Source organism: Callionymus lyra, chromosome 14, assembly GCF_982586985.1.
Source record: "Callionymus lyra chromosome 14, fCalLyr1.hap1.1, whole genome shotgun sequence".
Taxonomy (NCBI): domain Eukaryota; kingdom Metazoa; phylum Chordata; class Actinopteri; order Syngnathiformes; family Callionymidae; genus Callionymus; species Callionymus lyra.
Window position 1 is genome coordinate 25,906,423 of NC_141831.1, and position 12,936 is coordinate 25,919,358.

The window sequence follows — 12,936 nt, forward strand, 5'->3', positions numbered from 1 at the left end:
AAGTGCAGAATAAACGAAAGGGAAATATTGCATCTTTTTCTCCTGCGCTCAATTGCGCGCGACTGCTTAGATAAAGGAAAACATATGGCAATGATATCGATTACGCAATTCAAGACATCAATATCGAATATCGCACATATTTCCAATCTCATGCAGCCCTAACCTTGAGTAATGTTCTGTTTTTCTGACTTGTAAACGGTTTGATTTCTGCCTAATTTGTCTTGAATGTAATGAATGTGTTGTTGTTGTTTCTCCTATGCATATTTTTGTTTTGCCCTTTCTTGGATTGTTTTTTGATAAATGTTTAGCCTCAATGTCATGAGTCTGAGTTGAGCAGGTGAGGATCTCTGAACAAGCCCATAAGGGCTTCGATCCCACCTTGCACAGTTGTGTATTCCTTAACTTGTGCTAAACAATAAAAGAGGGAAAGAAAGAAAATATGTTTGTTTAGCAGGAGAATGTTTAAAAAAAAAAAAAAAAGTCAGAGCAACAGTGGGCTTTAACCAGGCTGGAAATAGAGAGGCAGCACAAGTTTCGTTCACTTGAAGTTAGTGTTTTGGTTTCTTATTGCTTCAGGAAGTGATTTGATGTATGGTAAAAAAAAGAAGGGAATTTCTTTCATTTGTAAGTCTTACACGTCAATTAAGAAATTGTGTTAATTCAGAGTCTTAATAGTCTGTTTTGCTTTGTATGTTTTGTGTACTTGAGGTGCACTATCTTTGTGTACTCTGTGTGTCTTCTGGACTGCAGACTAATTCCAGCAAACATCTTAAGGCCCTTAGTGATAAACTCACACTGAAGCCTCTATTTCCTCCGACATATATTTCTATGCCATTACTTTCCTTGATGGCAGGCAGACAGAGCTGCATTAAATCCTCTTTATTGGTCAAAACAAACTGCCTGACCCTTGAGAGGAGGTTGTTGGTTGTGCAGGAACATGATGGTGTGTGTCTGGAACTAGGGGTTTAAGAAAATATCAATATAACGATATATCATGATATTTTTATTCCCGATACTGTATCGATATTCAATAGCACTGTATCGATATAAAAAAAAAATCTTGTTAGAAGATTCAACACCACTTACTTTATCAACCATCTAAAGACGCATCATGAAAAAGAACATGAGAGATCGAAGAAACAAGAAAAACAAAACAAAACAATGCCATTCTGTAGACAAGTCAAAAAAAACAAACGTGCTTAGTATTAAAGTTGACTTTATCATTGGAATCTGCCTCAATCCAATAAATATAGTTTGTGTTTAATGCTGGTTGAGTTATATGAAGGACGATAAATGACTTGTATATAAATGTCTAAATGCCTAACAAAATGTATAAATGTATAAATACAGGTTTGGATAATTATACCAATATGTCAAAATGTAAAAATAAATAAATGACATCTAATTTAATTTTTGTCAAAGAATGGAGCTATTTTTCCTATAAATACACATTTTGTCAATTATACATTTTGACTTTTATTTATACATTTATGCACTTTGTCTTAAGGTAAGGTAAATCTTTATTGATCCTGAGTTGTTAGACTTGAGAGATATTACATTGTGGTTTGCTCACCCAGCTGTTCAGGAAATGAAAAACTCAGGTTCTCTAATCACTAGAACGACGCAGTTAACTGGACACAAAACTTACTTACAAACATAAATGCAGCGCAACTAAATACATTACACACTAGACTGTGATCTTATCTAATTCACATCTATATCAGATCATAAATTATAAGCAATTGCATGGACACGGTCCATCTTCCCAGGATTATCAAAAGTTAGCATGGAGCTAAGATAAACGTGTGATGAACATGTGATGCAAGGCAGTGGTAGTTGATCCAAAGCTGTAACCAATCACTAGATTGACTTGTGTTCGACCCGCCTACTTAATTTGCATACGGACAAAGAAGTGTCAAAATGACGAAATGTCAATGTAATTTGTCATGTATAAATAGCTAAATAAATAGATTACAAAATGTATAAATGAATGTCATCATTGTATTTATACATTTTCTTACGTATTTATACATTTATTTATACATTTTGTAATCTATTTATCGTCATTTATCGTAATTTATCATAGAATTAAGACTGGCAGTTCCGTGTGTGTGACGTTAACGCTTCGCTAGGTTTAAATTTCACAAACTTCAGGACTAATGATGACATAAAAATAAATCTAACAAGTTTAGTCATAACACCGTTAGACTTTAAACTTTACTAAAGTAATTTTAAATCTTGTTGATCACAGATAAAATGTTTATTTTTATAGTAACTTTGAACTATATTAATATTTAACCTTTGAAATAACATTCTATTTTAATTACATTTTCTTATTAGCTCCGTGCTAAAGTAACAAAACCGGCAAAGAATGGGCAGCAATAAGTGAAAAAGAAAAGATACCCTTGGCTCTAGCAGCTTTTAAAGCTGAAGTTTGAACTTTTTTGACTTAAAAACAAAGTTTAAAGTAAAAATAAATTCACCACTGACAGATACTGGATATTGCATGTTGCTCCAGGTGGTTTGAGACTGTTGATGTACTTCATTGTGCATTGTGTTATATAAGTTTACATTTTTTTTAATATATTTTGAGAAGCACTTAGCTACAAGCAATTTCACATTTGATACAAGAAAGTATTTGCTAATTTCTTTGTTGTAAAATCCAGAAAAAGTGATCAGAGCTTGGTACTAGTACATGTCAGAACTGTTGACACACACACGAGGACATTGACAAAATAATCATATATTTCACCCCAATATGGAGGAAAATAATCCCAACCAATCATCATTCAGCCCTAGTGTGGAAGCACTTCTTATAGGGCTAGGTATCGATCAAAGGTTTTCGATATTACCATTAAGTACGTTTACCTGTTGATATCCTAGACATAGAGCTGTAGTTCTCTCAGACGAAGCGGAGTCTAGTGTTGGAGACTTTAAATCATGCAGCTCAAATGTTGAAGGGGTAAACTTGAATGCCGAGGGGAAACAACATGCTCTTCATGCAATCAAACTTGGAGCAACTCTGATCTTAAATTGATCGAGTCGCCACCATCATCAATAATGATCTTTTTGCATATGTTGCCTTGCTGGCATTTTAGCCGACCTGGAATCATAACACTGACACGTGATTATTAAGTAAGCAAGTAGATCTATATTATTATGGTGATGAAGCGCAGAGAAACATCGCGACCATCTTGTGAACTCACAGTGCAGATGCCGGTACTATCCTGTTGATATATAGATCTGTGCAACTGAACCTGTCCGTAAACGTTACAACGTATCGCCAGCAGCATTATCGAGTCTTGATCACGTGATTTACCTCCGGATGTCAAAACTTGGCTTATAAGAAGCACGATTTGATACTCTGAAGGATTTAGGCCAGAGCTTCCAAAGAGCCAAAGTTCAATACCTATCCCTAAATTCTCCCTATTCTTCCTGTTCTCCACAGAGGTTCTGATGAACACCAAAACAGAGACTTCGGATTTGAAGTGGACCATTTTCTCCCGTGCCAAACCTGAGGTTTGTAGCTCAATCTTTCCTCCAGTCATCTCTCAGGCCTGATAGTCGACAGAGGGATTTCTTGCTGTTCCTCTGTTGTTGCGAGGCTAAAGCGGCCCCACACTTTTAACTGACAGAGCAGGGGGAGGGCACCAGAGTGATTCTGGGGTTCAGTGGATATTGAAAGCAGATGCCTCGAAACATCACATCACACTTGGAGTTGAAGCCACTGGCAGGCTGCAAGTTTGAGAAAATGCAGCCAAAGAAAAGACACATTTGTAATTTGATCATTTTGTCCACCGGCTCATGCGTGATAAAGAAAAGCATTTGAATCACCCTTGAGTAGTGGCAATGATATTTGGATGACGTGGTGTGTAATAGTGGGTAGCGTGTTTTCACAGATTTAAGACAAATTATTATTATTATTAACTAAATAATATGTTTGAGCCCAACATTCCTAAGTCAGTTATTGATGTATATGTTCACCCCACTCAAAAAGAGAGTAGACATTAAGATATTTTAAAAGCACATGTCAGCAGAGTAACAACAATTCTTATAATAATTAAACTGGTATTAAAATGAAAACTCAAACCCATTCTGCTCATATTTTTTACTGCTCTGGATACTAGCCACACTATGCTAGTAAAATAAGCTAATGAACAATGTTAGGTCGACTCTGTTTTGAGTGTAACCACAGAAAACAAATGTTTTCTAAAATGTGACGCAGAAGTCCAAAACAATTTAATCTTCAATTACGAAGGGTTGACTCTCTGGGATGTCATTCTGTCCCACTCTAAAATTATCTGCTATTGGCTATTTTTTATTTACTTTTTTGGCAAATCATCTCAATCCTGCCCTGGCCATGGTAATGCTTTGCTCCTGGGGAAGATTGTGATGGAGAATTTTTCAGTTCCTGACTTAGAAATGAAATGTTCAAAAGATTTTGGTACCATGATCAAATATTAAGTTCCGGTTAAGCCTCGTATTTCAATGTGAACCTGAAAGAGTTTGAGGGTTAGAGCACGTCTCTGTGTGCAGTTGTGTGCTCTGTTTGTCAAGTGAGACGTATTTCCACTCGCAGTAAAAAGAATGATTTACAAACTCAAACTTGGGTCAGTCCGGGTTATATACATCCCAAGGGTCTGCGAGGTGCAGTAAAGCAGTCAAGAAGGGTGATAAAAAAAATAATTGAAATGGACTTAATTTTGGAGAAACATTCACCATCAGCATCACATCTAACCTTAACGCTCGCTCTTCAGTGGGAGGAGGTCAGTGGCCTGGACGAGGAGAACAACAGTGTGAGGATCTATCAGATATGTCAGACCGACAGCTCGTCCAGTCACTGGCTACGGAGCGGCTACATCCAACGACACGAGGCGTCGCACGTCTACGTGGAGCTGAGGTTCACCATGATGGAGTGTTCCTCCACCAGCAGCAACCACCGCACCTGTAAGGAGACATTCAACCTTTTCTACTACCAAGACGACTCTGACGAGGCAACATCTTCGTATCCACCGTGGATGGAGAACCCATATGTCAAGGTAAGCAAAATCTGAACACCTGCTAAAAATGCCATGGAAATACATATTTGTTTTTGATTTATTGAACAGATTGACCAACACAAACAAACAAGGCCAAACTGTAGATATTCACGTAGTTATGGCGGGAGTAAATAAAATGCTTAATCTAAAAGTGAAAACAGTAAAATAAAAATGAAAACAAATTGAAATAATGTATTTTTCAATAACTCATACAACATTTTCACACCTGTTATGCAGTTATATAGGAAGACATACCTTTCAACCTTGAGGTATTTCTTCTTATTTAAAACATATATTTTAAGACAATGTTGTTGTTCATAATTTGTCAGAATCTCAAGGTGATGAATAAACGTTCTCTTCCGAGGGAGTAAATCCCTGACGTGAGCCCAGGAAGTGGTTAAGTAAGGAACAATGCGATGTAATGAAAGGCTGAAAAAGTATGAGCTGTGAAAAGAATTCAAAGACTTTTATTGTGTCTTAGGTGGACACAGTGGCTGCAGACTTCCTTCTGAAGGAGGGCGGGGAGCGTAAATTCAACGTGAAGACGTTAAGACTGGGCCCTCTCTCCAAAAGAGGCTTCTACCTGGCCTTCCAGGCTCAGGGCGCCTCAATGGCCCTGCTTTCTGTGAGGGTTTTCTTCAAGAAGTGCCCTCCACTGGTGAGCCAGCTCTCGTCGTTCCCCGAGACCATCCCTCACACTCTGGTGCAAGAGGCGCAGGGGGAGTGTGTGCAGCACGCCGCCCAGCAGGGACCCCGATCTCGCTCACCGAAGCTGTTCTGCGGGGAGGACGGTCAATGGGTGGGCCAGCCGACGACCTCCTGTGCCTGTCTACCCGGGTTTGAGCCTGCTGAGGGGCACAGCAAATGCACAGGTGAGTGCGTACTTTTGTGTTTACATACACATCCACTGCAGACTAAACACAACACAATGGCTGGACGAGGGTGCGGACCTCTGTGGCCCGAGAGGTTCAGAGGAAACATGGAGCGGACGAAGTTAATGAGGCAAACGGAGGGACACGGAGGGTGAGGCCAGAAGAACGGAGCTCAGAGCGGAAGAACAGGGTCAAAAGTCAAATGCGAAGACTTATGGCCATCTGAGATAGAGGCGACTCAGGAAATGTAGAGTGAGACGCCGTCACCAAGAGAGTTTCAAAGAAAAAACAACAAACTGATGCAAGATTAAGTTCTCTCAGCGTCACCTTGTATTAAGAGTGAGATGTGCTGTGCAGTTACACAAGTTTAAAGTGCGATTGTGCTGTTATTTGGACCAACGAATCTCCAACTCTTTCTCTCTCTTATGATAAGTATAAATAACTGAGTGTGTGTGAAGGTAGTCAATAAAAAGGAAATCATTTTAAATGTATGTGAATATAAACATATAATAATTATTAAATAATAAATGCATTCATTGAAATTAAACAATCAATTAAGAAATTTTAAATGCAAATAGATACAAACAAAATACATTAAAAAGGTCAATCATTTAATAAAAAGTACCATCCGGGTGCAAAAGGTGTCAGATAAGAATGTACAATTCATTAAAAAAGTAGTAAAATAAAAGATTGAATATAATTCTTAATCAATTAATTATTATTCAAAATAATAACATATAACAAATATAATATAAAGTGTCCATTTATTTCATTTACCCAAAACTTCTCCCTTGCCAAAAGACTTAAAATATAAAATATTATTATAAAATTACGATAAAAGGATAAATGTCCTCTTTAATCAATAAAGATAAAATATATACAATAGTAATAATACATTTATTAAATATATAATACATATATATATAAAATACAATAACAATTATAAGATGCTATAAAACATTTAATAATAATAAGAAAAAAAAAAGAAATGGATTATAAATGAATAAATGAATATGGACGATTAATAATGATTGAAACTATAATGAACTATCAAATGTATAGTTCATTGATACAAAAATCATCAAGTAAAAATAATTAAATCGCAAAAGTACTGTTTTGAATATAATGAATAATAATATTAGTAAATTTAAAAAACGTAAAAGTAATACATAAATATTGCCAAGAATAATATAGGAAATAATGAAAAGCATTATCAATACATAAGTTAAAATAAAATAAAAAATAAATCAATAATAATAAAATTCAATTAAATGTAGCAAAAAAAGACTATTAGAAATATTTTAATAAATTATTTTATTCATTATTATTATTATTTTATCCCAAAAAAAATAAATACATTAACAAAAAACACCAAGATACTAAAGTAATCGAACTCCAGGGGTTTACAGAAAAACAAGAATGGGCGGATAAAATCAATGCATGCACAAATTGTTTTTTTTGCAACAACCCATATGATAAAAAGTGAAGATATAACAATTAAGCGAAGATGGCAATGTGGGATTTTTTTCAGCACCTTTTAACACTCAAGCCAGATGTGTGACGACACTTATTCACAAATCTGTTCCATTCAATTTTGTAAAAGTCATTCATGATTAAGCTGGTAGACAGAACCGGCAGGCTGGGAAGGGATAGGCTAATGGAACTAAAGGATAGCAAAAGAAAGGCCGATCATCTGGAAAAAGTAGGAAGAAGTTATTCACCATTTCATTAAATAATTCAATTTAAGAGACATATGGAGAGATACCCTTAATTTCAAATATAAAAGAATGTGACTATGCCAGTATTCTCATATCAGACCATGCTCCTGTCAATGTATCATACACAGACCCAGGATTACGAAAATACCTGCCAAAAAGGAAAACGTCCGCTAAAAATGGTTAAGAGACATCTGCCTCTGTGCGCAAGTTTTTCAGGCATTTATTAGCGGTAAAATATTTTGCTAAAGAAGCACATAATCCAAAAAGGCAAAACAAAAATGATTATTAATAGAAACAAAATAAATCATTATAAACTATGTATTATTAAAACAAATGCCCCAAAATGCATCATGATATTGTAACATTTAGCGCAGAGTATAATGAAATCTCAATCTCAAAAGCCACAACACCCTATTACTAATTAATTAATAACCACTTTAAGAAACAATTACTGATCCTTCTAGTATGAATGTTTATATCTGTATATGTATATACAGATTATGTAATATCTGTATCAAACAATAACATGAATCACTTCTGAAACATCTGACATTGTTGACAGATTTAGCCAAATTTCAGTTTACAAGGTCAATATGAGTAATTTAACCATATTACTATTAGACCCCACTGAGAGAAGCAACCCCCCAGTACATGCTCTTTGCTTTACATGTTTAAACAGTTTTACGTATTTAGGAATAGAAATCAAAGATAATTTGGATCAACTTGTAAAACTCGATTAGATTCCTGTTTTAGCATTTATTAGCTCAAAAATGGAAGGATAGATAGATAGATAGAACTGCTAGAAACATGCTACCAAAACTTCTATAACTTTTTCAAAATATGCCATTATCACCACCAGTAAGAATGTTTTGAAGGTTAGAAAAATAAACGACAACCTTATATGGAATAACAGACGCCCCAGACTGAAATTGTCATTTCTGTACCTACCATGTGTTAGGTGAGAGCGAAAATGCTCAAACCTGTTGTGGTATTATTGTGCAGCACGACTGCCCAAGACACAAAGAGATTAACAGGAAGTCCAGCTGACACAAATATGGTAGATATTTGATATAAAGTTCAGAAATATTCACAATTCAGTCCTATCTGGTGTAAAAATGGTTTCAAAATTTGGTGTAACGAAGGAATATCACAGATCAAGGACATATAGGCAGATAGACATATAAAACATTTGAAAAGCTAATAACTAGACATAATATACCAATTGTATACTAAAATAGTGTTCACAAAAAGTGTAAACAAATGTTTTTGGGTTTTTTCCCGCAAATGAAACGTAATATTTAAATGATAATTTAAAAATATGTTTTTGGGTTTTTTTCCGCAAATGAAACGTAATATTTAAATGATAATTTAAAAATATAATTTCTTCTTTTAATTTGAACCACTTAGATTCATCTTTTTCCTCTTTTCTGTTTTTTTATTTGACCCTTTGGCTCCCTTTTTCTGGAGTTCAATTACACCTCAATTCCTAATGGAGCCATTTGCTGCATCATGAAGATGAGAAAGGGGTTAACAGTGTAATACCAAAAAGAAAGTGTGTCACTTGAAGGTGGAGTTCTGGCAAAGCTCTACAGTAGGTGCAATGATTTGTCACAACAATATAAATTTGGCTGGTGGGGAATCGGGTTTGGCATTTTCAAGCGTGTCGCTGAATTAAGCTGTGAGGGACAAACACTCGACAGACCATGAAGAGGAAATTGCTTTTATAATTCTCTCTGTATGCAGATCTTTTTTTAAATGAACAGCCCTGAGAAGCAGGAAGTGAACTTTTTATATTTTGTTGTCATTATATCAACTTCATTTACAAAATATAAAGCATTTTTTTGTGTTATATGATGATTTACAAGTATTGTTTGATTCCATCTGATTGTCTGTGGGAGTGACCAGGATGTACCTCTAGTATGAAAGTAGATCAATGCCATCAGAATGTCCAATGGGTATTCAATTATTTTTTGAATCATTTCATTTGATTATTTCTATATTTAAAGGTGAAATTTGTTTTCATTGAATAATTATTCCATCTAATAATTACAATTTTGAATTTGTAGCCTTTTAAATTGTTTACTACTAATTCACAAATGTTGCTATATTAGTGCAAACCAAAAGAGTACAAGGCCTGTTGATCGAACTTTCAACCAATCATGAAACGCTCAGACCATCACGTCCACATAGAAGCACTGGTTGGCCAATTTAGTAATAACAATAAAAGCCTCTTTACCAACTCATTTAATCTGACTGTTGAAATCCTGAATGTGTGATGTACAGAAATATAATCTTTGTGAGAACCCAGACTTGGAAAACAAAGTTGACACATTGTCTGGACATTACCCGAATTGACGTGATCGTCTTCACTTCTCATCTTGTTGAGTGGCCCTAATATACCAACATTTAAATATGGAATTTAAAGCGGTTCAATATAAAAAATATTGAATTTTAAAAGCTAAGAGAGAATTACGATTTTTTGTAATATTATTATTATTATTGGAATTTAATGTCAAACTATCCTAAAGGGCAACTATTGTGAAAACACAACTCTACTGACTCGCCCACATGTTTCAAATGTTAAACTCTTCCTCTCCCAGATGCAGTAAGTCCCTCTTCATGACCAGGATTTGAAATTATTACTTTACTATGTTCTCAGCCTTGTGAAATATCGGCAAACGAGAGGATATGAGAGCATTTTGATTTAATATATTCACTCCTTTTCCAGCCAGCTGTAATCATGCCCTGCTTTGTTTGTAAAACTATTCTCTCTGAGCTGGAGACTACTGGGGGGATGACACTGCGTGACAAACCTCAATGTCTGACTAATCACAGCAGAGTGGGTGTGGTTATAAACAACATTTAATTTCCAGAAAAACAAAGCGTTTTCAGTTGGCGGGACATCAGCACTTTTTCTAATGTAAGTATTTCAATTAAAGCAATTTTATAATTTTATAGATTTTTACAGACACATACTGATGAGTACAGTAGAGGTCCAAGATCTAGTTAAGAGACACTTAAATAAACACTTTAATTAGTTGAATTTGATTATTCAATAAAAACACATTCAACCTGTTGTAGCCGTTCAATATCCTGATGGAACTGATCTACTTTAATACTCTTGTAGTTCAATGAGTACGTGTGAGTCCTGACTGAAGTTTTGTATGGACTGGAGTGACGGTGGTTCACTCTCATCAATTCAAAAAACTTGCGCTGAACATGAGTGAAGATATACTGATGTTAAACAGACAAACAAATACAATCTGTTGCAATGTACTTTTCAAGTCTGCATTAACATCTCCAAATGACATTCATACGTTTAATTTCTGTAGTGCAGAAATAAACTTCTTTAGAGCAGTGAGAAACTGTAATTTTGCATTTAAGTTAACAAACGGCTGCCTTCATTCTTGTGTATTTTAACCCCAAATTAGCAGCTCAGTGAGCACGATTGATGTGGGAATTTTCTGGAGTTAGTTCCGCTGTGGAGAATGTCCCAAAGTTTGTTGACCTGCAACGCGAGTCAGCTTAAACAATGTTCCACTTAGCATGACAGATGCTTGTTTTATTCGGCGGTGGTTGAACTAGCGCCCCCCTCACTGAACAAAGAACATAGACGCTGGAAACCTTTTATGTAGAATATTCTGGAGCTTTGTTGCGTGGTGACACACAAGCCACAGAGTCAATGAAGTTTTGTGGCATTCGCCCTTCAGCTATCGTGTTACCTCGACCCATTACAGAAGAATTCTACTGGAGTCTTCGGTTAAAGTGGAGTGCAGTTTAGCAGAGAGGTGCAAATATTTTTGAAATTGATTCAGCCGGACTTGAGAAGAATAGAAAACAGGGCTGTGGTTTCCTTTTCCTTCAACCTTCGACATCTCTGGAGCTTTTCTTCTGTCTTTCCTGACGGGAAGTTCAGCTGTTGGTCTTATAGAAAGAAAGTTCTCACTGATTTTGGAAAATCTAAATTAAAGAAAGCACTGTAATCTATGGTTCAAGGGTCATAATTGCATTTCTTATCGGACCACGTTATGTTCCCGCTGTTACTAAAAGTTTATTTTTCAGATAAACTAAACTACATTTTGAATATGAACTGTAAAAAACCTATAAAGGGGGGAATTAAATATCTGTGCTAACTATTGTGACAAATGTTTTATTATGAGGATTCAAGGACTTTTTTTTTTCTCATACCATAATGCAGTAAAGACAGCAATGTAACAGTAAAAGCATTTTAAAAACTGCATTGAAAGGACAAAATATAGCTTTTTCATCAGGACATTTTTGTCATGTTGTTCCTAGTCTAGATTGGGTCAGACACATAAAAAACAATCTTCATGATGATCTGAGACGAAGTCAATTGATCGTTTACCAGACATATTATTCATTGTCACAGGTCACCCCTAATGATTCATTCCTTTCATTCCTCAGCCTGTCCGGTGGGTCAGTTCAAGTCTAGCACAGACGGCCGATGCAAAATATGTCCTCGCTTCAGTCTCGCCGCCGCCAGAGGAGCCGCGGTGTGTTTATGCCAGCCTGGATTCTTCCGTGCGGAATCCGATTCTCCAGATTCTCCGTGTACTAGTAAGTAAAAAAAAAATCAGTCGACATCTTCAATCCACTGCTCTCTGTGTTTGTGAGATGAGTCTCTGGTGGCGTTCAGTCCTCTTCATTCACACTGTGTCTATTGTGACAGCGCTGGGGGGTTTAGGGTTCTACGTACGCATTGTTGCTCCTAACTGACACCCTCGTGCTGTTTTGGGGGTTTCAATCACATGTTGAATGCATGAAAGGATGCAACATTTTAATGAGGTTCCTTCTTCTCAACACCTGCTGTCGCATTCCAACCGGCACACAACTCGGTGACTGTCCTCATCTTGGACCGCCACATTATTACAGGAGGACATACAGAAATAAGTCTGCCAATATTATCCTGTATACATGTGTATATATATGCATATTTAATTTACACGTAGATAAATGAATTAATTGTAGGAGAAAGGTTATTGTAATGTGTCTACGTGAGTTTTAGTTTCCTGCTGTTCTGGCCTAACAGTGGAAAAAATGCAGATTTTAAAATTACAGATTGTGAAACACTCTTGTAAATGTTAATTATTAATCGCACAATTCGACTGCTCTCATTATAATTCTGCTGTTTCTCTTCGGAATTTTCTTCTTTATTTTGTCATTAATAGGCGAGCTGCTTGTAGAAGCACATTGTTTAGCCATGGATTTTAGCGTTGAACCTGTCATTCACTGCCTCTGAGATAGTTAATAAAGTAAAGCTTCAGCACCTCAACAACTCCCTGATGT

The 12,936-nt window shown here is 35.9% G+C and overlaps 1 protein-coding gene across 1 annotated transcript in view; it reads left to right on the top strand.

The window, feature by feature from the left end:
* Nucleotides 1–12,936, top strand: part of LOC148066846 (ephrin type-B receptor 4a-like) — a 38,656-nt gene that overhangs the window by 14,487 nt on the left and 11,233 nt on the right. Inside the window, exons 2-5 of the mRNA XM_087806723.1 lie at nt 3,449–3,519; nt 4,758–5,039; nt 5,521–5,911; nt 12,055–12,207. Coding sequence (XP_087662849.1) covers nt 3,449–3,519; nt 4,758–5,039; nt 5,521–5,911; nt 12,055–12,207 — 897 coding nt within the window. The remainder of the gene's footprint in view (nt 1–3,448; nt 3,520–4,757; nt 5,040–5,520; nt 5,912–12,054; nt 12,208–12,936) is intronic.